General features: G+C 35.8%; 1 protein-coding gene across 1 annotated transcript; it reads right to left on the bottom strand.

Annotated features, from left to right (window-relative positions):
• Nucleotides 1–16,752: 16,752 nt before the first annotated feature.
• Nucleotides 16,753–24,383, bottom strand: TMEM244 (transmembrane protein 244). The gene is given in 5 exon segments (XM_074333955.2): nucleotides 16,753–16,841; nucleotides 18,418–18,498; nucleotides 18,501–18,527; nucleotides 22,528–22,601; nucleotides 24,106–24,383. Coding segments are annotated over 5 exon segments (549 nt in total).
• Nucleotides 24,384–25,856: the final 1,473 nt, after the last annotated feature.

Below are 25,856 nucleotides of genomic sequence, written 5' to 3'. Positions count from 1 at the left end.
TGAATACCAGCTAAAATATATTACTGGTATCTGTTTCCAAAAGCATATATCTCCCTTCATAAATATTTTCCAGATGTGTTCCTCTTTTGGTTGTAATCTAAAAATATGCCCGTGTCCAAAAAAAAAGAAATGTGAATGGGGTAACATCTTAACTAAAAATGATACATTACTACCAATTATTAAAAGCCTAAAATGCAAAACAGTCTACATCCACAATCTGTAACTATCACAACACCCCTACAAAGTAGATACTATGGCCTACCTTGCAGCAGAAAGCAAATACTTAATCCATTTTGCATCTTGAGCCTTATTACATCCTCTCCCTACACCTAACAAACTTACTTTTCATTCTATAAGTTTGTCCCGTATCTTTCGACCAGTTTCATCTCCCGACTCAGCTTTGGCACATCTTTGCATTTTGGTGTTATAATTTTGTCTTGACTTATTCATAGTTCCTTCTCAGGGTTACCCCTCCCAGTTCAGGCTAGCCCTTTGATATATATACAGAGGGTGCCAAAACATGTATACACATTTTAAGAAAGGAAAACTATTAAAATTGTGATACTCAATATATACCAATAACAAAAAATGAATACAAATCATGTTTGATTTCTGCAATTATAAGAGGTGCTCAAAGTGGTTACCATCAGCATCCAGACACACACACACACACACACACACACACACACAAGCACACACACGCGCATGCACGCACAGTTTGGACGGTTAAGTTTGCAAACTCATCCTAAAAAAAGCGCTACATACCTTATTGCTTAATATCACTATGGTTACTTTCTAAGTACTCCCCTTGGGAAACTATGCATTGACGCCAGCACCTAGTCCACCCTCCAGGGCAATTTTGGAACTTTTTCTGGAATGGCCATCAGAGCTGTCATTGTATTACCCTTGATGTCCTGAATGTCATCAAAATGTCTTTCTTTCAATATTTTGTTTATTGGAGACCAAATCAGGTGAGTAAGGAGGATGTTCCAATACAGTTATTTGTTTACTGGCTAAAAACTCCCTCACAGACAGTGCCATGTGAGTTGGGCATTGTCGTGATGCAAGAGCCATGAATTGTTGGCGAAAAGTTCAGGTCGTCTAACTTTTCATACAGCCTTTTCAGCACTTCCAAATATGAATCTTGGTTAACTGTTTGTCTATTTGGTACAAATTCATAATGAATAATCCCTCTGATATTAAAAAAGTTTAGCAACATTGTTACAAGTTCACAAACATAATTGTCAGATCTTGTGTGTGTGTGTGTGTGTGTGTGTGTGTGTGTGTGTGCCGGGGGTGCCAAAAAATACATACAAGTAGACACTTAGGTCAACATTGCTCAAGCAGTAGTTCACCATAATCAGAAGTGTCTGGATGCTGATGGTAACCTCTTTGAGCACCTCTTGTAATTGCAGAAGTCAAACGTAACTTGTATTCATCTGTTGTTACCGCATATATTGAGTATTACAATTTTAATTCAGTTTTCCTTTCTTAAAATATGTATACATGTTTTTGTACCTTCTGTACACATACATGGCTAACTGCAAGCACCATTTGTTCATTCAATAAAATGGAGGACTAGTCTAATGTTTGTTTGAGAAGCAGTCAAATCTACTACTCCATTCCATGTAGTTTGGTGAACTGCTTGGGAAAGTCGGGAGACTTGTTCTCTGGAGAGAAGATTTCTGGACAGGGAGCCACCCAGGCATGGCTGAAAAGGAGTGACCTGCTAAAAATGGGCCTATTAGAAGATGTAAACAGACTGGATACTGAGACCTGCTGACTATACTCCACTCCTAGAGTACTGAAAGCCAAGCCTTTTTTCATAAGGCAGGAAAGTGAAGTTTCTCCCTCAGGAAACCTTCTTGCTCCAGGGGAAGGTCCCAAAAGCACCAAATCAGAGGTTCCACAATTAAATGGCCCAGTGAGATCACCTGACAGTGAAGCTCACAGTTAACAAGCCCCACTCAGGTACCCAGAGTTCTAATCATCCTCCCTCTTCAATACACACAGACAAGCAAGCATTAATGGGCATCTGAGAAGAGCCTGTAATGTGAATGATGCAGACCCCAAAAAAGAGGAAGAAAGAAAAGAAAAAAAAGAAAGAAGCCACTTAGAGAGACATATCTTAATAGGAAGAAAAAAGTATCATTGATATCTTTATCTGTGAATACCTTTCATGTAGTTTTAGTAATGTACAGCATTGACTATCAAGCCAAAATATCAAGCCAAAATTACGACACAGCTAGACTGGGGGAAAAGGGGATGGCACGGGTATATATATATGCATAAGGAGCAAAGGAAGGAAAGAGAGTTAAGTCCTCATTTTTTCTCGTGGGAAATCAATAGGAAATGCCTAAAATTGAAAAAGATCAAAAACAAGCAACACAATATTTTATTTAGGAGGCAAATATGTAAATAATGAGCTAAAAATTGGTGATGGTAGCTCTCTTTACATAAATAACGGAAGGGTGAATGGGGACTGGTGCTGTTTGTCATAACAAACTTTGTGAAATCTTTTGCCTCTTTATGTACATGTATAACTTCAACATTTTTTAAAAAATTAAAATAAAGAGAAAAGCGAATAAATACAAGCCAGAAGTATCATTTCAGTTTAAAAACTTTTTTTTAAGTCTATACAGAAATGTTGGTGCTTGAGTTAAGGCCATAGTAGAGGAAATTGAAAGAAATGGACAGATAACCTATTTAATTGATTTCTACTCTCATACCGTTGTGGTTGGAAGAGATGTTTGATACTATTTTGATATATGAGCAATTTAAAAGTCACAGCACCTGAAAATCAGTTCGATACAGACATCTAGCTAGGAGGAAGGATGCATCCAGGAAGACCACCAGGTATCTGGTTTGAGCAACTAGATAAACAGTGGCGCCATTTACTGAAGGAGAGGATCCAGAAGAAAGAGCAAATGTTAGGGGAGTAAATTATGATTTCACTTTTAGAACAGTTTTATTTAATTTGCCTATATATTTTCTCAAAAGCAATAGAGCTGGGAGGTTGTCAGATATGAAATTATGGAGCTCAAGACCCATAATTAATCTAGAAGTATAGGCGTAAAACTATTGACAAAAAGTGATAAATAAAACTATAGATGTGTGTTTTATTTTCTTGTTCAGTATCACTTTCTCTTCCTCAGTGTTCCTGTGAGGACGCTCATGTGTCATGGCTGGGACTCGTTCTGGTCTACTCCTACCACAGGGATGGGACCAAGACTGACTCTTCAAAGACCCCATCACTGTGGCCTCTTGGTTCAGGGTGAGCATGTGAATAGAGGTGAGTTAACTTTTGGGCAGAGTGGGAATAGATATGAGAATATTGGTGTCTTCTAGAATCACAGGCCATGTAAGTCTAAAGCTGCCCATGGCTCTTTTGGCTGTTAAAGAAGAGCGTCTGGCTGAGAATGAAGACAGTGCTGTGGGAAGCAGGGCTAAGGAACAGAGAGAACACAGGACAGATTCTTACTACCATTAATCACCTTCCTGGGTAGAGCCAAGTCTCCTCCTTCAGATTCGTCATTTATGTGAGCCAATAATTTCCCTTCCTAAGATGATTTGAGTTGCCCCTAACAGTGTCCTGTCTTGTGGCTGGGAGTGGATAAGGTTGCCATGTGAGAATGTGAAGGGTAAATAGAGACAATATCTAGAAATGCCACTCTACAAGCTTCAGAACTCTGAGTAGAGGAGGAGCTGGTGGGGGAGACTGAGAAAACTCTGCAAGGAAGATGGAGGAAAAAAAGGAAAGGAAAGGAAAGGTCAGTGCAATCCTGAGAAGACAGGGTTGCAAGAAGAAGAGAGGGAACAACAATATTAGATACTGCCCAAGATCAATCAACACCCTGAAAATCTGGCTTTGGCACTGTGGACCTGACCTTGAAGATGCTGGGGAGAGTAAAACTAGTGGAACCTGATGGAAATGACTTGTGGAATGTGTGAAAGTTGGAGAAATTGAGACAAAGACTAGAGACGACACATTCAAGAAGTAGGGTTTGTAGGAGAGAGAGTATAGACACAGGTATAGACAGATCTAGAGAGTATTTCTTTTTCTTCCTTTTTTGTTGTTGTGGTGGTGGTGTTTTTTGTTTGTTTGTTTTAAGAAAAGAAAGGCACGAATATAATGAAATATTGATAGAAAGGACCTAATGAAAAGAGAGAAAGTGAAGTACAGAAGTTTAACAATCTATGATGGGAAATCCATGAGATACTGGGGAAAATGTGATCAGTAGCACAAGTAGAAAGGTCCACTTAGACAAGAAAAGAGAAGGTGGAGACATTGAAGAGTACAGTGAAGTTGGTTTTATAGGCTCAGTTGACAGAGTTCCTATCTGATGAATTTATTTGCACTGTGAAGTAAGAGGCAGGGTTATCTGCTAAGAATAAGGAAGGGTAGAACACGTGACTGAGGCACACAAGGTCTGAAATAGTCACTGAGCTAATGAGAACACTTAGCTGGATTGTTGGGTGGGCTGAAGGCCTACATAAGGCTGTGTATGTGAATTTAAAGGAGTACAGCTTGCAGAGAGAGTTGAAGGAATTGCTCAACAGTGAGGGGCAACAAGGGTGCAGGCAGAGGGAAGGGGAGAGATGAGTTTGTCCAGGGTTGACGTAGAATGGTAGTCACTGTTTCCTACAGAGTTTGGAGGAAGTAAAGTAACTTTCTTGGGCACAGAATTTCTTTCTTTAGAAAACAACCCATCCATTTTTGTTTGTTTGTTTTTGAATCTGAGAATATGTCAGGGAGAATTGATAGAGCTTATTGGTTAAACAGTGGGATAAAGAATGGTGTGGTACATTTCACACGAGGAATCAAGAAAATGGGTATCTACCAGGTAATGAACAGTTTATTTTATGATTCATCAACTCATTTCATCTTCATAACAACTGAAAGAAGTAGTTTTATTGAACCCATTTTATGGGTGAAGAAACCAAGACTCGGAGAACTAACAACTTGCCCAAAATCCCCCAGCAGAAAATGTCAGAGAGACTGCTGCATCATAATAGAAAAAAGTAGTTTCTGGTGTATCAGAGATACACGTAAATCCAGATACGTCAAGCTCTTTGTACTATGGAAAAGCTAGACTTGTCACATGATCTGGTCGTAAATACTATATGTGGTTGATGAGTACACCTCTGGGGAAAGCAACCCTAAGGAAGGCCTTAGGCACACAATCATGGCTGGGTCAGACCATGGGAACAGGTGTCCTCCACTAGGAAAGGCTTCTGCCCTGGACCTTGCCCTTCAGAGTCGCCCCACAAATCACAGACTTCTGTGAAAGAGCTTATGGGCATTTCTGCCACTTACAATCCGTGCAGCACTCGGTGCTGACGTGGCAGAACCTGCAGAATCCTAAGCATGTGCTTTTGGGAGTCACATTTTCCATCCTTGGGAAAACACTTTGCATCTCTTTTCCTGTATCTTCTCGACAAATGCTGTCCACCACTGAATGCCATCAAAGTCTGTGGGTTGTACTGCTTCTGAGTGCAAAGAGGATTTTGGATATGGAACCACTTAGGAAACAGAAAGGGCAAATTAACCAATTTGTTAATTCCTTCCTCTCAGATAAGGTTATTGTATTAGACTCTTACTCTCTTACATAATGAAGTGGTATCTAGCATCCATTTTCTTGCTTTCCTAATCTTCTACATTCATTGTTGCACATGACACCTAGGGAACATTCTGCAGTATTAAACAGTCTATTACCCTCATATTTGCTTATGTATATATCTGCATATACATATACATAAGTCTAGACAACATGAGTAAAATACAATCTCAATTTTTTAAATGATGATTAGGTAAACATTAAATGCTGGAATTGTAAATAATTTTGTTGTTGTGAAAGCGTTTAATGAAATTTAATTAATTTTCCCTCAGATAAATTTTAGATTCATTAAATAATTTACATTAAAATTTGTATTAATCATTATAATTTTATTTTGCATTTTAATTTTTATATATCTTTCTGAATAGTTTAGAACATAAGATGTTTGAAAACATATAAACAAAATGTTAATGTACATTTTTAATGAAAATACAGTCAAACTGAGTTCACTTTGAATATAATTGTATTTTACTTCTTAACCAGAATGAGCTCATGTTGAGACCATACTAGAAATAGAAAATACAAAAGTGGAGCTCAGGGGGGAAAAAGCTGAAAGGCATAAAGAAATACAAAAGTATTCAAAGAGGGAGCTTGCTTAAGCTTTTAGGAACTGGAAACAATAAAAGTGAGATTTTACAAACAAGACATTATAAATTCTTTACTGAATACAGATTTAATTATTGACCAAAACAATGAAAACGAACTCAAATTGTTTTATTAGATTCACAACTTGAACAAATCAAATGAAGCCCCAGCAATTATATATAAATGAAGATTTAGTGAAGATATTACTCTAAAAGATGGTGAAAATCACTACATAAGTTATAGACATTTATATGATGAAAATAAACTATGTCATAAATTTCTCTTTAATAATGTTTAATTTTTTAAAATTAAATTTTGTTCCTACATACACATAATGAAAATTTTATTAACAATTTTATTTGTTATTTCTCAACTGAGTAGTTTGTTCAAATTTAAATTAATTAAAAATAATCTATGAACTACAGTGACCTAACATGACATTACTGTTAATTGAACACAAATTATGAGAAAATGCTAATTTTAACAACATAACTAGCATTTTTTCCTGACATGAAGGCAAGAGAAATAAATTGCACAGATTAATTATATAATAATTTATGAGTTTGGAGTGTCCTCATTTTATTACTCAAACATCACCAGCAGTCACCAAAGCACTCAAATTTGTACAATAATAAAATTACATTTTCTTTTTTTTAAGACATACTTTTTTTGTTTTTTAAATTTTTTTTTTAATTGGGGAATATTGGGGAACAGTGTGCTTCTCCAGGGCCCATCAGCTCCAAGTAGTTGTCCTTCCATCTCATCTAGTTGTGGAGGGTGCAGCTCAGCTCCAAGTCCAATCATCGTTTTCAATCTTTAGTTGCAGGGGGCGCAGCCCACCATCCCATGTGGGAATTGAGCCAGCAACTTGTTGTTAAGAGCTCGTGCTGTAACTAACTGAGCCATCTAGCTGCCCCTCCAGCAGATCAGTGGCAGCTCGTTGTCTTCAATCTAGTTGTGGAGGGCGCAGCTCACTGGCCCATGTGGGAATCGAACCGTCAATCCTGATGTTCAGAGCTCATGCTCCAACCAACTGAGCCATCCCGCCGCCCCTAAAATTACATTTTCTTGGAATCTTGTTCTTGTTCACTTATATGAAAGTCATGTTTAACATAAAAATATTTACTGTTTTAGGGGCAGTTGGATGGCTCAGTTGGTTAGAGTGTAAGCTCTCAACAACAAGGTTGCCAGTTCAATTCCTGCATGGGATGGTGGGCTCTGCCCCTGGCAACTAGATTGAAAACAGTGACTGGACTTGGAGCTGAGCTGTGCCCTCCACAACTAGATTGAAGGACAACGACTTGGAGCTGATGGGCTCTGGAGAAACACACTGTTTCCCAATAAAATTCATAGATAGATGGATGGATAGATAGATAGATAGATAGATAGATAGATAGATAGATAGATAGATAGATATTTACTGTTTTAAAGATATTTTTGTCAAGATAGGGGGATAAACATTTTATTTAACAGTTTGATAGTTTGATTTCAATGTTTACATGTTTAGTTATATGGTATATGGAGCTCCCTTTGTACTATTCCCACAGACCTTTAGTAGTTAGCAAAGGGCTAGAGACTGGTGAACAGTTGTTAAATCAGAACCAATTAACCTAATACATGTAGAATCATTAATTTAACCAAGGGAATCTGGAGAACTACCTGATGACCAACCTTAATACACACCAGGGTCATTTGGAAAGCAGCAATGCAAGCAAATTAACCTAAGAGATTCAGTCAGGGAAAAAGAAATCAGAAGGATGAATGCATGTAAGATGATCCTTAAATTGCTGGCTCATGTCAGAACCTTCATGAAACATTGACTAGAGTGAACAGGAGTAGTCACGATTTTCACCCAAAAAAGGTTTGGCCAAATTATTTTTTAGATTATATGCAAATCTGGAGTGGCAATGTGTTGCTTATTTATTTCTGGTATTATTTTCCCTAAAAAAATGAGTGGTGCTGGTAGGTGGAAGCAATTGCAATAAAGTATGCTAGATGTGACTTAGTGGTATCGTCTTCTCATTGAAAAATACCCCTACCTCATCCTATCTGTAATGGAAGTAGAGTATTTCTTTACTTCATATAATGGAAAAAAATTACGGCTGTCAGAAATGATAGCCTAGACTACTTTTATAAACCATTTTCTTAAAGCTCTAAATCACCAGTGTTAGCACAATCTCGTGAAATTTCTGCTCATTCCTTTCCCATTCTTCTTCCTGTTTACATTTTCCCTCCTCTTCATTTCTTTTTATTGTCCTCCTTATAAGTATTTATGCCTGCTGTCATTTTGAGTAATGCTTCTCATTAAAAATTAAATTTTTTTTTCACATTTTGAACATATTAAACCTCAAAAATTTTGGGCCTTTGTGATATAGTCATTCCTGTTTGGATTTATGACATGTTAGGGAAAAGAATAGTTTTTGTTTTGACATTTCAGAAAATTTTTACTAGTATCAAAACATATGTGGTAATCTTTATTAGGATTTTTATTTTAACATAAAGAAATACAAGCAGGGAAACAAAAATAGCAGCACAAGTTGAGAGCACCGGGTTAGGTCAAAGAGACCTGAATTTAATTTGAGCTCTTCTTTTACCAGCTGTGTGACATTGAACAATTGGCTTAACCTTCATGAGCCTGAATGTTCTCATCTGCCAAGCGGGTATAATAATGTTTCTATCTCATAGAGATGTGAGAATTAAACAAAATTATCTGTGTAAAGTGCTTAGAAATCTGTGAGGCATTTAGACATTATTACTGATTCCAGTGTTATTATAGTTATTGCTTATTATTAATTGCCTCTGACCTTTTTTCATAAAACAAAGTAATACATTCCCACAATAGAAAATGTAGATAGTATAGAAGCATAAAATAGTCTTCTTTTCTAACCTCTGCCATCCCCCTCTGTTAATAATTTATCATGTGTCCACCCAAAAATTAGTTTGGGAACCAGCATGTATACTTTGTACCCTGTCTGAACTTTTGTCACATAAGAATTTATCTTGAATGTCTTTGGCTATACACACTTATACATGACCCTCATTCTTTATAATAACTGTGTCATGTTCCATTGTATAAATGCTATAAATCATATCACTGATCTTCTGCAGAATTGTTTTTTTTTTTGCAATTATGTCTGTAAGGAAATATCCTACCAGTAGAATTTCTGAATTAAGGTGTACGTGTGTTTTCCACTTTGATACAGTTTGCCAAATTACGCTCCTCAAAGTTAGCACTAATTTAGTGGTATTTTATGCATTCTGAGATAGTCTTGAAAATATGAAGGTAAATACATTTAAATAGATTTTTAAATTAAATTCACTAGGGATGTGATTTATGTTTTAGCAGGGTCTAGGATCCTTTTTGATAATTTTGGGGAAATGTGGACTTTCATGTTTCTAACAATGTGCGTTCAAGAAAAATGCACAGGTTCACGTACATTAGGAAGCCTATCTGTGGGAGGCTGGACAGTGGTCTCCAAAGATGTCTACATCCTCATGCTTGATTTTAGCCCAGTGATGCTTGTCTCAGATTTCTGACCTCCAGAACCAAAATAATGAATTTGTGTTGTTTTAAGCCACTAAGTTTATGGTAATTTGTTACAGCGGAAATGGGAAACTAATACACCATTCATGTAGCCCAGATGATGATTAGCTTTGTGCACACATGCCCTGTATTGGAATATATGAGAGTATAGCTTTAGAAAGGAAAAAAAATCCTTTAGTACACAAAGCAGGGAAAAGTTGAGCTTGCCACTACACCTCCCCTGTTTTCTGTTCTCTCCTTAAGTATCTCCGTGGAATGCCCAGGGTTCCAAGAGGCAGATTGAAAACTACTCTTTTAGAACATTAAATATGCTTTCCTCTGTAATTTGAGAATGTATTTGTAAATCAGAATGAGATTTTTCAATTAGTAAGTATTTATTGGCTTTGATTTTAGGGTAGCTACTGTGCTAGTGTCTAGGACACAGCTGTATACAAAGTAGACTTATTTCCAACCTCACAAGTTATAATATAGTAAGGAATGTAGCCAATTCCAATGTAATGTGGCAAAAGCTTTGATGGGGAAACATTAGGGAGCTGTGTGAATGCACAGAAGGGGTCTGATATGAGGAAGGCATAACAGGTTTTCCTAAAGGAAGGGACCTCCAAGCTGAGACCAAGCTGAGTTATCCAGGTGAAGGATAAGCCTGTGTAGCTGCAGAGGAAGGGGTTGGGTAAAGATAAGAGGCCTGGTGTGTTGTGAATCATTCTGGTAGAAGAAACAACATTTCTAAAGATACAGAAGTGAGAGAGCATATGCTTTCTAATATCCCCTCCTGTTGTGGACATTAAACTCTGTAAACTACAGCAAGCCTCTTACGTATTGGGTACCGCCCCTCAATTCTTAGAGCACTCCTCAGCTGTTGAGGGTGAAAATTTTATCCTGCAGTCTCAGCCTCCAAATCCAGAGGCAGTCCCAAATATATTAGACCTGGGAACTCCATTGTCTCCACAGGTGGACTGGCATTAGTCTTCTGGCCTATGCCTAGTTTCCAGAGTGTCTGAGTTGAGCGCCCTGGGTCCCTGAATGCCCAGGACACAGCAGCCTTTCCTCTGAATCTCCACAAGTGCCCATACAACTGGGCATCTCCTAATTTATTACTGACAAGCCACTATGTTCCAGGCACTGTGCTAGGTGCTAAAGATGATGATGAAAGTACATTCCGTAAGGATACAGATTTTTTTCTGAAAACAGTTCACTGATGTATTTACAGTACTTAAAACAATGCCTAGCACAAACTGGTCTCAATACATACTTGTCCAAAAATTGACACAGACTCTGCCTTTAAGTTGCTTGAATCTAGTATACCAGGCAAGCATCTATATTGACAATGTCAGTGGCAATTTCAAATGCAGCAAGAACAATTATGGGAAATTGCACTGAAAACACAGAAGAGGGACCCCTTTCTCAGCCTAGGGTTCTTTGTTTAAATTTTGGCTCCCAAAATGCATTGGAGCCCAACCTGAACTCAACTGTGCCTGCCAACCTGCCAGCCATTGCACTTTTTCTCTACCTGGTGAGGTGAACTGTGTGGCTCTACCCCAAACCACTGGCTGGATGGAACACCACTTCAATCAAAGCATTGCCACTATTATCATGAATGGATATTGCTCCCGGCCACGGGTAGGCACGTACACCTAGCCAATCAGAGTTCTTAGAGAAGTAAATGCCAGCCCCAGTTGTTCCGTATTAGACATTGTGTCTTAGAGAGCTCACAAGGTTCTAGAGGTCAAAGCACACTGCCTAAACTGTCACTCCTGCCCTCGGCACTGGCTACCTTAGAATGCCAGGATGACTTTCAGGGTGTTCAAGCATGTTCTTGAGGAATGAACAATCCAGCTACTAGTCCGGCTCATTCTCTCTTCCAAGATGTATTCCTCCAGTACAGAAATGTTATCGCAGAGACAGAAGGTGAGGCGGTATGGTGCAATGAGCAGGAGTCTGGGCCCCAGAGAGCTTCTTTGCCTCATTTCTATGACTTTGGACACGTCACTTAAATCCTCTGATATCTCCATCTCTCTTTTATTGTGATTATTTTTTTCTCTATCTTTTGATATATCAGACTTATAGAAAAGTTGCTAGTATAGTACAAAGCGTTCCCTTCATGGATCCTTCATCTAGATTCCCAAAATGTTAACACTTTCTACAGTTGTTTTACCCTTTTTCTGATTCTCTGTGTTTGTGTTTGTGTAAGCACACACCATACATATCAATTATTTTTTTCTGAACCATTTAAGAATAAATTGCAGATACAACGCCCTCTTTCCTCTAAATAATTTAGTGAATATTTTCTAAAAACAAGGAATTCTTTAACAGGGATTTGTACAATGATCAAAATCAGGAAATGAACATTGAAACAATACCATTATCTAATATATAGACTTTATTGAGATTTAGTCAGTTGTCCCAATAATGTTCTTCATAAGCAAAAAAAGAAAAACAAAACAATCCCAGATAGTGCCTTTTACATTTTCTTTAATCTGGAAAAATTTTGAATTTTTCTTTGAATTTTATGATATTGGCATTTTGGAAAAGTACACCCCACTTATTTTGTAGACTGCCCTTAACTTTTGGTTTATCCTCAAAGTATCCTTGAGCTTAGATTCAGATTATTTATTTTTGGCAAGAATACCACAGAAACGATGCTGGGTTCTTCCCAGTGCATCATATAGGAGTGACATGCTGTTGCTCCATCCCATTCCTAACAATGTTAACTTTGAGCGTTTGTCTAAGGTTATATCTGCCAGTTTTCTCTACTGTAATAATGTCTTACCCTTTGCAATTAAAGAAACATCTTGTGGGAATATCTACTACTCTTTAAACTAGATGGTGGCAAATGGCTTCCTGTTTGAATTATTGGGCATATGGGAGAGGGGGCATATTTTTCACCCCAAAGAAGATCAGATGGCAATTAATTCTTGTTTTTAAAGATGATTTGGCCCTCTTGTTACTGAACTACCAGGAATATTTAGATAGAATAAAGGAAAATCTAGAAGAAATAGCTAAGGTAAGTAAGGCATAACACTTGGAAAAACTGTACCTTTATTTTCTTCTATTAAAAATGTGAAATAGTCCCAAAGTTATACATCTTTCATGAGGTCTTTTTCTGTAGTAGAAATTTTCTTTTCAAAAATTAAATTTTCTCCATATGAACCAAATTGTATTTCCTCTCTTTTCTGACATTTTTACCACAGCCCTATCTATGGATACTTTTCTTATGGATTTGTTTGCCTAGCAATTCAGGTTTCTAAAGTTTATGGAACAACAAATTTAGGAAGTACCTTTGTTTTTCCTAAGGATATTTGGATGTTCATCATAAAATTCTCTATCTTATAGTATATACTCGTATGTTGTCACTTGTATATGATAATCTCTACAGGCTTAGAGTGGTCCCAAACAGCTTTTGAATTTATCAGTTCAGCTACTAAGAAAATTAGTAAATAAAACCTGTAAAATTTTAGATAAGAGTCTAATATTTAGACTGAAGATATAAAAATAACATATATATATATATATATATATATGGATCATTTTCAGTAGAAGTAAAAATACTGTTCATTCATTTGAAAAGTAATTATTTTAAGTAAACATTTACATGATAATGATATAACTTTAAAGCAGATTTATGAAAAAGTTATGCATAACATTAAAATATTAATTACCTTTTTAAAAAATATGAAAATAGTATCAGTCCTGCCTGAAAACTATGCATCAAAATACCAAATAGGATTTTACCAACTTATGATTCTGTGTGAGACACTAGAAAAGTAAATTAAATGGGCATGACGCTTGGACTATAAGTTCATATATAGTTTAAGGCACCAAAAACAAAAGTGAATAATAGTTTATGTCTGATACACACTATTTTTAAAGCTAAAATATGTAACCTAATTGTATTTTTAATTTTTGTCAAATGGTGTCTTCAAATAGATAATAATAACCATTTTAATGAGTAAAAGAAGAAAACCACAAATTATTCTTGTGATCAGCAGAAAAAATAAAGAGAAGGATTAACACAGTAGTAATTACCTGAGCAGATGGATTCCTAATCCTAGATATAAACATGCTAATTAAGTTACACCACAAATGACAAGACATTAAGGTTTTCTGAGTCTGGAGAGATTGTTATTCTAATTTACTAGGGTAACTTAATTCTCATTATATTAAAAAAGTACTTAATCAACCAACGGGTTTTTTTAATTATCAAATTTATTTAGGCAGTTTTACTGTTTCTGTAAATTTCTTCTGCGTGTGTGTGTTTCTATAGGGACAGACTTTCTCATCAGTGTATTCATGATTTGTTCAATATTTACATTTTTCATAGAGCAGGATCAAGTTTTGTTGTATCACTAACAAGACACTTTTTCTGAGTGCTGTCAATTGGTATTAATTAGGAAATGAAAGATCATAATGCTGACCTTTTCATGTTATCCTATAAGACCTTCCTTTAAAGATTAAAAAAACTTTTCATTAGTAATTGGAATTTACAGTCCTTTGAGATTTAGATGAGTTACATATTTTGAAACTTCTATGACCAAATACTTTGGAGGAAATTAATAGGGAGAATGAAAGTAATGGGTGGAAGACAAAGGTTTGGGGCAATAAGTCAATGTGAGAAAGAAGCAAGGGAAACAATACCATTCCTTTCATAACTGTGTGTGCATGAGAAGCTTAAATTGCCTAGCCAGTAACTGATCATCACAAAGTAGTTTTCAGAAGGTCACCTGGATGACATACAATTAGCATGACATTTTTGAGTGGTTGAATGCATATCTGTGTGGAAGAAATAGATTTTTAGGGTGAAAAGAGTCCTCTAGGAAAAAATTCTAAAGATGGTTTTGATTACTTTCTAATTGTTTCCCAACATGTTTGTGTATAAAGTGTGTGGTGTGTGTGTGTGTGTGTGTGTGTGTTACTTTCCTATCCTTTTTCCTATGCTTATATTTTAGTGTAACCATGGTATTCTCTTCTTTTATATCAGGAGATATTTTAATGAGGGTAAGGGGGATCAAATATATGGTGATGGAAGGAGAACTGACTCTGGGTGGTGAACACACAATGGGATTTATAGATGATGTAATACAGAATTGTACACCTGAAATCTATGTAATTTTACTAACAATTGTCACCCCAATAAATTAAAAAAAACCATTTAATTTAAGACGGTTATATCAATTTAAGTCACCTCAGTTTTAATCCAATTCAACAAGCATTTATTGAATAACAATGAGCTATAAAACATAAAACTGGCAGTACCGTTATACAACCTAAAACATAAATGGTCCCAACCACTTAGATGTTGCTACTCAAACTGTGGTCCATGGACCAACAGCACAAACATTTTCCAGAAATTGTAGAAATACAGACTTTCAGGCTCCACCCAGCTCTTCTATAACAAAACCTGCATTGCAGCAAGATCCCCAGTTGATTCAAATACAGATTAATTGTTGAGATTCACTGTTAGAAGACCATAGTCTAAGGAAAGAATAGATACTAATATTTTTTAAAAGGCAATCATTTCATAAGAAATTATCTAACACAGAAACTAATATTATGGGACCATCATAGAAGCTAAATCTGATTTTAAAGCGGCCCTCTTCTGTGTTATACTTTCCACATAATACATCAGCATTTTCTAAAGTGGGTCCCTGGCCAAATATGTTTGAGAAACAGTGTACAAGGTATACTACTGCTTAGAGATGCCTTTTTCATAAGTATGTTAGAGATTTTAAGAAGTCCTGAAATAAATAAGCCCATTTTACTTTCACCCAGGATTCCACAAATATACTTAAACATGAAACTTTTATTTTCATTGCACGGCACTATTAACATCCTTCAGACTGATGTTCTATGGAATATGCTTTGGAAAACACTGCATTTTATGGGTCTGCAACATTGTGCTCATGAATTCTTTACTAGGCTTCTTCTGCTCTCCATTAACTTTCGTTTTTTCTTTTTATAGTTATAAAGTATCCTGAATAAATTCAACCTTGAATATAGGTATGAACAAAAAATACAATTTAGCTTTGATATAAGGTATACAATAATATAGGAAATCTGAGGCAAATTAATTCAATTGTTCTGTTAAAAATCATCCAGATCTGGATAGATAAAGTTGTCTTTGAACAAACACTATGCTCAAGTCTGGCCTCCGCATAGCATTGAAATTAAGCTGGATCCTGCAAGCAATGAAAGGGAAGTTTTGGTTAACTACCAATAATGAATAATTCATTGCTGAGATTATGAATAAAAACACTTGTCATGACTAAGATAATGTCTCTGAAACTGACTTAGCATTTGAAATAGAGTAGTTTATGGATTCAGCTAAGAGAGAGTAGGTATATGTTCTGTGCTGGTAAATTGTTGAAATTCAGAACTTCCTTCGGGGAACAATAGGTGCATGGTTCTGTCAAATTAATGGTAAGGAGAGCTTAATACTCAGAAATTCAAAGGCAACGAAGTCAAAGCACTTGCCAAGGAATTCACAATTCTCCATTCTTCTTTTAGCTCTTCAGACCTGCCATTTGTTTGTGTAATAAACAGATAACTGGAGTTGAGGGAAAAGAACGTGCTGCATTTCCATTTGTCATCCCTAAGAATGACCATAATTAGATTAAAACTATTACCAGATTCACTGAAAAGAGGAAACCTAAAAATATTTTGTGGTCAAAACCTGGCTTAATATAAAGAAAAAGACCACTTGCACTTGGTTAATTCTCTTGTTAGATACGTGACTGATGAATTCAGTTGTTCAGTTTATAGGTGGAAAAATAGAGATAGAATGAAATAGTTTCTTTCCTACTTGTGCTACTGTAAAGATGGTAATGCCATTCATGTGGAAAGGGAACCAAAAGAATATGTCACAAATACATCTCCAGTGTTTTATTCCCTGTAATTTTACAATGATAAAGCCTTCCAGCAGTCTTCTGGTCCAATTATCTGATCTACCTAAAAAAAAATGTTATGACCCTGGTTTACATATAAATATATATTTATATTATACACATATTATATGTGTATAATACATATGGGTATCATATACACAAAAATACCTAAAGCTGCCCACCAATGTGATGTCAAAGGGAATTCCAGCATAACTGCAATAGAGAAAAGGTGTTCATTTTCAAAACACAGATTTTTTTTTTCTTAAGTTATGAAGAAATACTTCTGTTTGGTCAAATCACATCCACATATAACAGGGAAATTTTATTCACATTCATGAACTCAGGTACCCCCAAATTTCTACTTAAGTCATAGTCTGAAAAGGTCATTTGTTAAGTCAGATATTTGAAACTTCTCTCCTAGAAATGGTATTCTGAATTCTCAGGTGTTCAGGGCAGCTCACAAAGTTGGTTTGAAGTGATATGCAGCAGAGATGGTCCTGAGACCATCCTGAATCCTTAATGCCTGGCTCTTTCTGGAGTTCTGAGCCACTTCACTCTGATCACAATTCTATGGAACAGTATTTGTTCAGCATTTTCTATGTGTCCTGTGTTAGAAAATTAACTTGTAACTTGTCCAGGACCTATTGTCTATCTCAACCTTGAAGACTGAGCCACTTTATGCCCCCAAGTCTTTTGTGAATATCCTATGGAGGTCTTCCAGGAAAATTTAAGCCCCAATGTAAAATAGAGAATTTGAGATGGTGGGGGTTCAGTGGTTTTCAAAGTTGCTAAAAATGTTTGTGTCTCAGAAAATGGATGCTAGGACACTGATATGCTGGCATTGTCTAAGAGCAGTGATGCTGGGATGTAGCACTTTATTTGGAAATTGTGTGTTCTTAAGTTGAAGATTGATTATACCATCAATAGACCAGGGTGCTGAAAATATGAGTGATTTAAGTAGTTAATAAATAGTAATAATTTTGAATTATAACTTGTGGTTGATTACCACCCAGACTTTGACTAGTATGTTTTTTTAAAATAATAATAGGAATAATAATAATAATAATAATAATAATAAAAAGACAAGGGATAAAAAGTTAAAATGAAAGAGTAAATTTTAAAGAAATGGATGAAACTATCACTTACTTAGAAATTATATGCTGGACACTGTCAGACGATTTCTCATTCCCATTGGAACTTCATTAGGTATCCCCATTTTGCAGAGGAAGCAACTCATGTAAGCACTGTTTTGACTTGTCTAAGACTGAACACCTGGTAAAAAAGGAGGACTAGAATTTGAATTTATTTTCTTCTGACTCCCAAGATTACAGGTAGAAATAAAAACCCTACTCTAAAAAACCAGTAATCTTGTACCAGTAGCTAACTAGTGTTGGGAAGTTAGCAAGCATGCAAATACAGGTTTCCTTGGGTTTTATGTCCCAATCTTTGGTCAATTTCTGTCTCAAGGAAGGATTTTGTGGAAAAAGTATTCCTGACACGGGCAAACCCTGTCCAAGTTGATGACAAATTGAATGGGAGAATAGGAAACACCTACATTTCAGTACAGTTTTGAATTGGAAGATACAGATAAGCAATATCTTGCTGGGGAAGTGGTACAAGAACTTGATGAAGAAGGATGCTTGAAGGGAGGGAGTGAAGAACTTTCATCACCAGTTTTTATTTAGCCATCAGAGACCAGTTGCATACAACAAAGTTCTACTCTTACGAAGTGATTTAGGTACAACATCAGATTTAATACATTTTGTTTGCATTATTATATGTTGTTTACCAGTTGAGGTGATGGCAACATGAAGAATAGCATAATCCCAAACCCATTCTTCCACAACCAGAACGAAAAGTAATCCACAAAGTAAGTGACCTCTGTTGAGACTAAAAAAACTGCAACTAAAAGAAAGAGTGTAATTATTTGGGATTAGAGCAACTAATAATTCTGAAATACAGTTAGTTACAGGACCATAACAACTTATTCTGTAAAAGAATTTTGGTAAGATTTTTTGTAAGGTTTCTCCTCTTAGCAATCCTCAAATTTGGATAAGAACTTTTAACCTATCCCATCTCTTAATGATCCTTAGACTTACAGAAAAATAACAACATATAGTTTCTGTTTCACATTCTTTGCACTTAGCATTTTAGAAGGTAAAAGACAATAAAGAAATGTTAAAATGTAACCAATGCATGCTGATCTGTAATTGGATTGCAAATCTCATTTTTAAGATGTATTAAAAACTAATGAAAAATTCAGTTCTAGTTTTCAAAAATAAACAAAAAATTGTAAAAGTTTACTGAACTATAAATGTTTCTTTAGTACCAATCATTGCCTAACTCGGAAATAAGTTATTTGATGTCTTTGTAATAAAGTGGTACCTTCTGGGAACATACCATTGTCATCTGGGAAACAAAACTGATAACCATGGATGAAAGAAAAATGACTCATGTGGATGGAGGCACTCTTCTAAATCCATCAGTTGTCTTAGAGTGGTTTCCCTGAACATGGATAGGGAGCCAGGACCTCACACAGGTCAGGACCACAAATCTCTAAGAGCCATGAACTTGTGAAGGGTCAACCTGTTGATTTTGCCTTTGATATGGCTCTTTAAGACTATAGTGATTTCAAAGAAGAGATCCATCAAACTTTAAAGTGACAAATAGATGTAATATACCGCCAAGGTGCCTTTGTAATGATACTACTTTCCATAAAAATGACCTTTCTTTCCCTGTAAAACACATCAAATAATTGGTATGTTCACATTATTCAGGAATTGATACATCTGTGCAAGCAAGCTCTCTATTTTTTTTTAAAGCAAAAATGTAAAATAATCACATTAGGTCCTATTATGCAGAAATAATTTATTAACCAGCAAGCCGGCGAGTGATGGCCTAGTCAGTGAGCAAGACCCTCACCAAGTAAGCAAGCCCCAGGTGCCATCCTTTTTAAAGGCCTCACACTTTACTCCTCCTCGGTTCTATTTAATTTAACTCAACACTTTTCTTTTCTTTCTAAATTTATTGGGGTGACAATTTTCAAAAGTTGAATGGACAATTCATACCAGCTCTTTTTCTATGGTAGAGAAATACAGTTCATTTCAGCATTCCCTGCACCCTAAAATCGAGGCTGTAGAAGCAACTGTACAGCTGTACACCATCTCTTCCCACCTCGGTTCCACTCCTACCTCCATCAGTGGCTCACAGAGCTCACCTGATTACAGGGAAATAGAGATGGCTTTTTTTTGCTGGTTTTTATTATCAGCATTTACACATTTTATAGGTTAACTTGCCACTGCTCAGAGACAGTGATTTTAGTCTTAAACAAACTGCAGTTACATATATTGATAGAGAAATCTTATGTGTTGTTTATGATATGAGAAAAGCATGATTTAAAGGAAGTAGTATAAATTGGAAGTCAGGATATCAGTGTTCTAGTTTTGCCGTATAGCTTAAGAGTTATAAGACCTTGAGCAGGATTTTAACCTCTGGGTCAGTCTGTTTACTTCTCTATAAATGGGGAGATGGAGTACTTATCTACCTCAAAACATTGTTGGGAAGCTTTTAATTGAAAATCAAAGCAATTTGCAATCTATTCTTTGCAATGCCAAGAAAGACACACTCTTCAGTGTCCTTCCTAAACCTGATCTTCTGGGAGACAAAATTACTTAAAAAGACAAGAAATCTGACCCTAAATCCATGCCCAAGGCTCTAAGATTACTACTCTTACATTTTATCTCCAAGATTAAACAAGTCTAGATTCTCGCAGTAACAACCTTGAAGAGTTCTGGCACTTATCTCCCCAAGCCCACAATTAAAGATCTAATAGGCTAAGGGCTTATTGATATCTTTGCATGAATGTCAGTGTTTTGTGAAAGGAAAGGACATGTAAACTGTGCCAGGCATCCTGGGGATCTTTACAAAATCTCTGCTATGTAAAAACACAGCCCTGCCCAATAAGCCTGTGTCATTGTCTTATCTTTCATTGGCTGACCCAAAGGCAAGAGTTAAATAACAACAGTTGAATTTTAAACATCTCCCCCTCCCCACGCACACACCCCAATCTTAACTCTTTACTGTGACTATTTCCTTATCATTTGTAGATAGTCTTGGTAGAAAATAGGGTAATTTGATCTTCAATAGGGAAGTGCACGAAAAGTTAAGATAGACTGTTAGATCTCTTGTATCTCATTAGAATGAAAGTCTCTTGTCTTAACATAGTCTTTGTCTATCCATAATTGAATCGATAATGGTACTAAACAAGGTTATCCATTTGAGGAGGCTGTTCTAAAGCTTTATGTTTGTAATCAGTAGTTTTCAAACAAAACTTAGCTGACCAAGTTTCCTATACAAGTCATATTTGAAATCTGATTTCTTTAGCTTTAAGCCATTTTTGTATGTTTGCATATATGTTCCAAAAAAAGATATCCAGTGGTTTTCTAAAGAATTGTAATGTTTAAAGAATCCATAATTCATTAAAAATAAGCAGGAAATAAATTAAGAGAATGTTAAGAATAATGATATTTAGAAAGATAGTTTGGAATTGATTTTCTTCTTTTTCTCTTTTCTATTTATAGGTATTTAATAAGTTTTTATTAATTACCTGTATTATTTAATAATGAAAAATGACATTAAAATCTTTTTTTTTAAAGATGGGGCAAACTCACCATGAATTCCTCCAAAACGAGTATGTATGACATATATTTAATACCAATAGGTATTATTATTATTAACATACATAAGACTTATGAACCTTGTATATATTAATAGTTATTTCTTCAACAAAAATGATAAATTTGAAAGGGACATTTTTTTCTTAATATATTCTTTCTTATCATTTTTCCTTTGCAACAAGTTTTATACTATTTGGGAGGAGAAAAATCAAACCAAGCAGAAATGTGAAAAGCAGAAAATGAAAGACCTCTGTCATCCCAGCTGGGGAATAACAGTTTTCTGCATAATTCTCCGGATTTTTTACCATGGACACCGTGTATTTTACTCTATTCTACAATAATGAATACTTGTGCTATACAAACTCTTTGTACTCTTCATTTTCCATTTCACATCTCATGAAGAATTTTTACACTAGTACATTAAGCTGTTCTTCCTTTTTTTGAAAAATATTCAATGCACAAGAAATGTACCCATAATATTGCCAAATAAAAATTCATATAAGAATACTATCCACTTATTCCATGCTGTTCTATCTTTTAGGGACAGCCACTTTTAAAAATTTTATGGTACTTTTTTACATTCATTTTTGAAGTCAGGTATAAGATACAGTGGCGGAGAGGAAGGCCTGATATTTTATTTTATTTATTTATTTATTTTTTTAAAAGATTTCATTGGGGAAGGGGAACAGGACTTTATTGGGGGACAGTGTGTACTTCCAGGCCTTTTGTTTTCCAAGTCAAGTTATTGTCCTTTCAATCTCAGTTGTGGAGGGTGCTGTTCAGCTTCAAGTTGTTGTTCTTTCAGTCTTAGTTGTGGAGGGCACAGCTCAGCTCCAGGTCCAGTTGCTGTTGCTAGTTGCAGGGGGCACAGCCCACCATCCCTTGCGGGAGTCAAACTGGCAACCTTGTGGTTGAGAGGACACACTCCAACCAACTGAGCCATCTGGGAGGGAGCTCAGCTCAAGGTGCCGTGTTCAATCTTAGTTGCAGGGGGCAGAGCCCACCATCCCTTGAGGGACTCGAGGGATTGAACTGGCAACCCTGTGGTTGAGAGCCCACTGGCCCATGTGGGAATCGAACCGCCAGCCTTCGGAGTTAGGAGCACGGAGCTCTAACCGAGGAAGGCCTGATATTTTAAAAACTTTTATAAGACAGAAACTATTTTGATTTTTGGAGGCATTTAGTTCACGAATTGACAAAGACTGAGAATTGAAACCATTTACCTTTATAATTTGTGTTGAGCCATGAGGGCTTTGTTTTGAAATCGAGTGGTGCCAGCATACCCAACTCATATACCCTGAAGATGTTACAAATGAAAATAGTGTACTCCGGAGGAGGCAGTTCATAACTTCTCATATCAGGTTTTGGCATATCAATCTTCACATACAGTGATAAACCATGAGCTTTACCCATTCTGTAGCACATTTAAAAATTGGCTGACGTGGATGGCAGCTTGCCCAATTCAGTCCACTTCGTCCACCAAGCGTACTTCATTGTATTTGAGCTCTCAGCTGTAATCTTGGAAAAGTCCCTTCCATCAAATGCGAGAGGAGAGCCTAATACTATGACAAAAGCATAGGTTTGGAAGTAAGACCTAGGTTCTAATCTTGACAGTGTTTTCAACTGTGAACTTAGGCAAGTCACTGAAATGCTGGGCTTTAGTTTCTTATCTGTAGATTGCATGATTAATCTCTGAGATCCCTTCCTGTTCTAAAATCTGAATCTATGAAGTAAACACCTTCTATTATGCCCAGGTTGGTAGTTGTGTGCAGCTGATCCCTCAGTTAGCTGTCTCCTGGATCTTTAAGGCTCACTTACTTCAAATTTCTCGCCTCTGACTCTCATTAACCCTTGAAAGCCCATGTTCAAAGAGCCCTGAGGATTCTCAGCTATTCCCTGCTCTAGACACAGCCCCACCACCTCGGGTTCCAAATCTCAGCTAAGACTGTGTGTCAGCACCAGAAGTTCCTCAGTGAGTTTTCCTGCAAGCAAACTTCATAACTCTCTTTTCATTGCAGAAGTCAGTATAATTATTTTTGGTACTAATTTGCATATTGAAATTGTAAATGCCTTAGCTCCTTGCTTACACCATAAAATTAAATTGTATAAATAATCAATTTCTAGGAAACTTTCGTAAATATATATAACGTATTTCAAGAAAATCAATGTATTGGCAACCTAAATTTGTAAAGAAAAAATTCAACCACAGCAAGCCAAAGAAATTACCTGGAAAAAAATGGCTCCCACTTAAATAAGAATGTTGTTAAAAAGTACTACGTAGTCCTAATGATAACCCTTTTTTGGCTTATTACCTCCACTTGACAATGAAGACAATTGAAATAAAAAAAAAGCTCTATGGCTTGGTCAAAAGGATCCAGAAAGATAGTAAGAAACTGGACGAGAATGCAGAGCTCCTAGCTCACAGTCCAAAGCTATTTCCAGTATATATACCCCCAAATATTTAAATTGGATGGCTGTAGATTATCTCTAAATTCCCTTCTAGTTTAAATGTGCTCTGATTCAGTACCAGCCCAGGGAGAAAGCTTCACTTTCTCTCCATGACCATCCTCCCGAGGTAAGTGGAACAATCCTGCCTGGTTCTATGCACTTCATTTCATGATTGTTACTTTTGTCATTTTCAAAGATGACACATTTGTTTATTTTTACTTTAAAAAAAATTAAGAAAATACGCAATTTAAAAAATCTGCGTCCTCTATTCCATAAAGACATGTCAACTATTAAGTATTAACTCCTATTTAACCTTAGCTTTTTCATCTGTTTGAAGGCAACGTGCTACTTACTCGAGCATCCTGCAGCCCATGCCCAGAACTGCATAGTGCACAGTGTAGAAGAGGATGACATACATAGAAAAGTTCTCAAAACAACCTGCAGAGAAGACAGGCGTGAGCTCCAAGAGCCTGGGCTTCTTCACACGGCTGTTGGTAACAAATCTGACAAACAGAAGATGATGAATGGTTGCTAGATAGTGTTGGCGAATCTTGCTTTGCTTGGACACCCTTGGGGTGGGAAGGACTTCAAAGTGCACAATGAAAGTATCGCTGATTGGAGAGGCTGGCATATTACACATTTGCACCAAGGATTAATGCAATATGTAAATCTATATGATTCCATTTACTATTAATACAACAAGCTTCCTAAATGGCAATAGTTACATTTTTATTTGACAAAATGATTCTAAATCTCAGCTGTCAGGATAGCAACGATATGAGGATGGCTAAGGAATTTTGAAAAGTATGAACAAAAAATATACAATAACATAACAATAATTAAATCTGTGTGTAAGAATTCACAGAATAATTGGCTAAAACACCATGATCCTGATATGGACGCTACCACATATGAGATTTAAGAAGGAAGCATTGCAGGTAATTGGGGACCAGGGAGTTATTCAACAAATAGTGCTGTGAAAATTCTTTTATTTCCAGATAGAAAAATCCCTTTAGATTCCAGTCTTGTACCAAACACCAAAATAAACTTCAAATGGATTAAAGGCTTAAATGCCAAGTAACAGAAGAAAATATTTGCAACATGTATCACAGGCAAATGATTGATATTTACAATATATAAGCACATACAAATAAAAAAGACACACAAACCAATAGAAAATAGACAAAGTATATAAATAGGCCATTCACATGAATAAACATGTAAAAAGCCAATAAACAATTGAAACTGTGCTGAACCTTACTATTAATCTTTTAAAACATATTCTTGTGAATATAATAAAAATGTCAGCATGTCACATGGGAATTTTTCAGTTTATTCTTTTCCCTTTTGAATCTTTTAAAAAGTCATCTTGTTTAGCCAACACGTTAGCACTTCAGGATTATTCATTTTTCTCTGAATGACCAATTCAGCAAGTTTACCAAATATTTTAATTGGCCTGGGTACAGAAGGAGCCCTCTACTAGAGGCAAGAAGAAAAGAGACGTAGTACAGAGCACACCACACCATGTATATATATATATATATATATATATATATATATATATATATATCTCCAAAAATAGATTTTTCTTTTTACCTTTGAACTTGTATTTATTGTTTATTCATCTACTTTGGATAACCTATGGTCTTTTTTATTTTCTATATGTTATAATTCATTAATATCATAATTTTTTATGCTAAAATTATTCCAAATTTGACTAATCAACTTGATTAGTATTTTGTAGCAAGTACAAAATACCTCCTGTGTTTATTTTACATATCCCCATCCTTTTCTTTGTATTTCATTTCTCTCTTCACAAACTGCTATATTGTAAGGATGTCATCACTATATTTCCATGTTTATTTGTGAGCTTTCTATTATCTTCCATTGGTCTCTCTGTCTTTCTATCTTTTCTTGGATCATTATCACACTATTTTAATTATAGAAGTTTTATAATAAGTTTTAATATAGTCACCCTTCATTGTCCTTTTTTAGGGTTCTTTTAGCTATTTTATGTTTATTTTGACATATAAACTTTAAAATGCAGTTGAATCAATCCATAAAACAACTGCATGTTATTTTTATTGGGATCATACTAAATTTA

This window comes from Rhinolophus sinicus, chromosome 2 (assembly GCF_057876585.1).
Source record: "Rhinolophus sinicus isolate RSI-liver-muscle chromosome 2, RSI-T2T, whole genome shotgun sequence".
NCBI lineage: Eukaryota > Metazoa > Chordata > Mammalia > Chiroptera > Rhinolophidae > Rhinolophus > Rhinolophus sinicus.
This window is presented reverse-complemented; position numbering and strand designations above follow the sequence as displayed.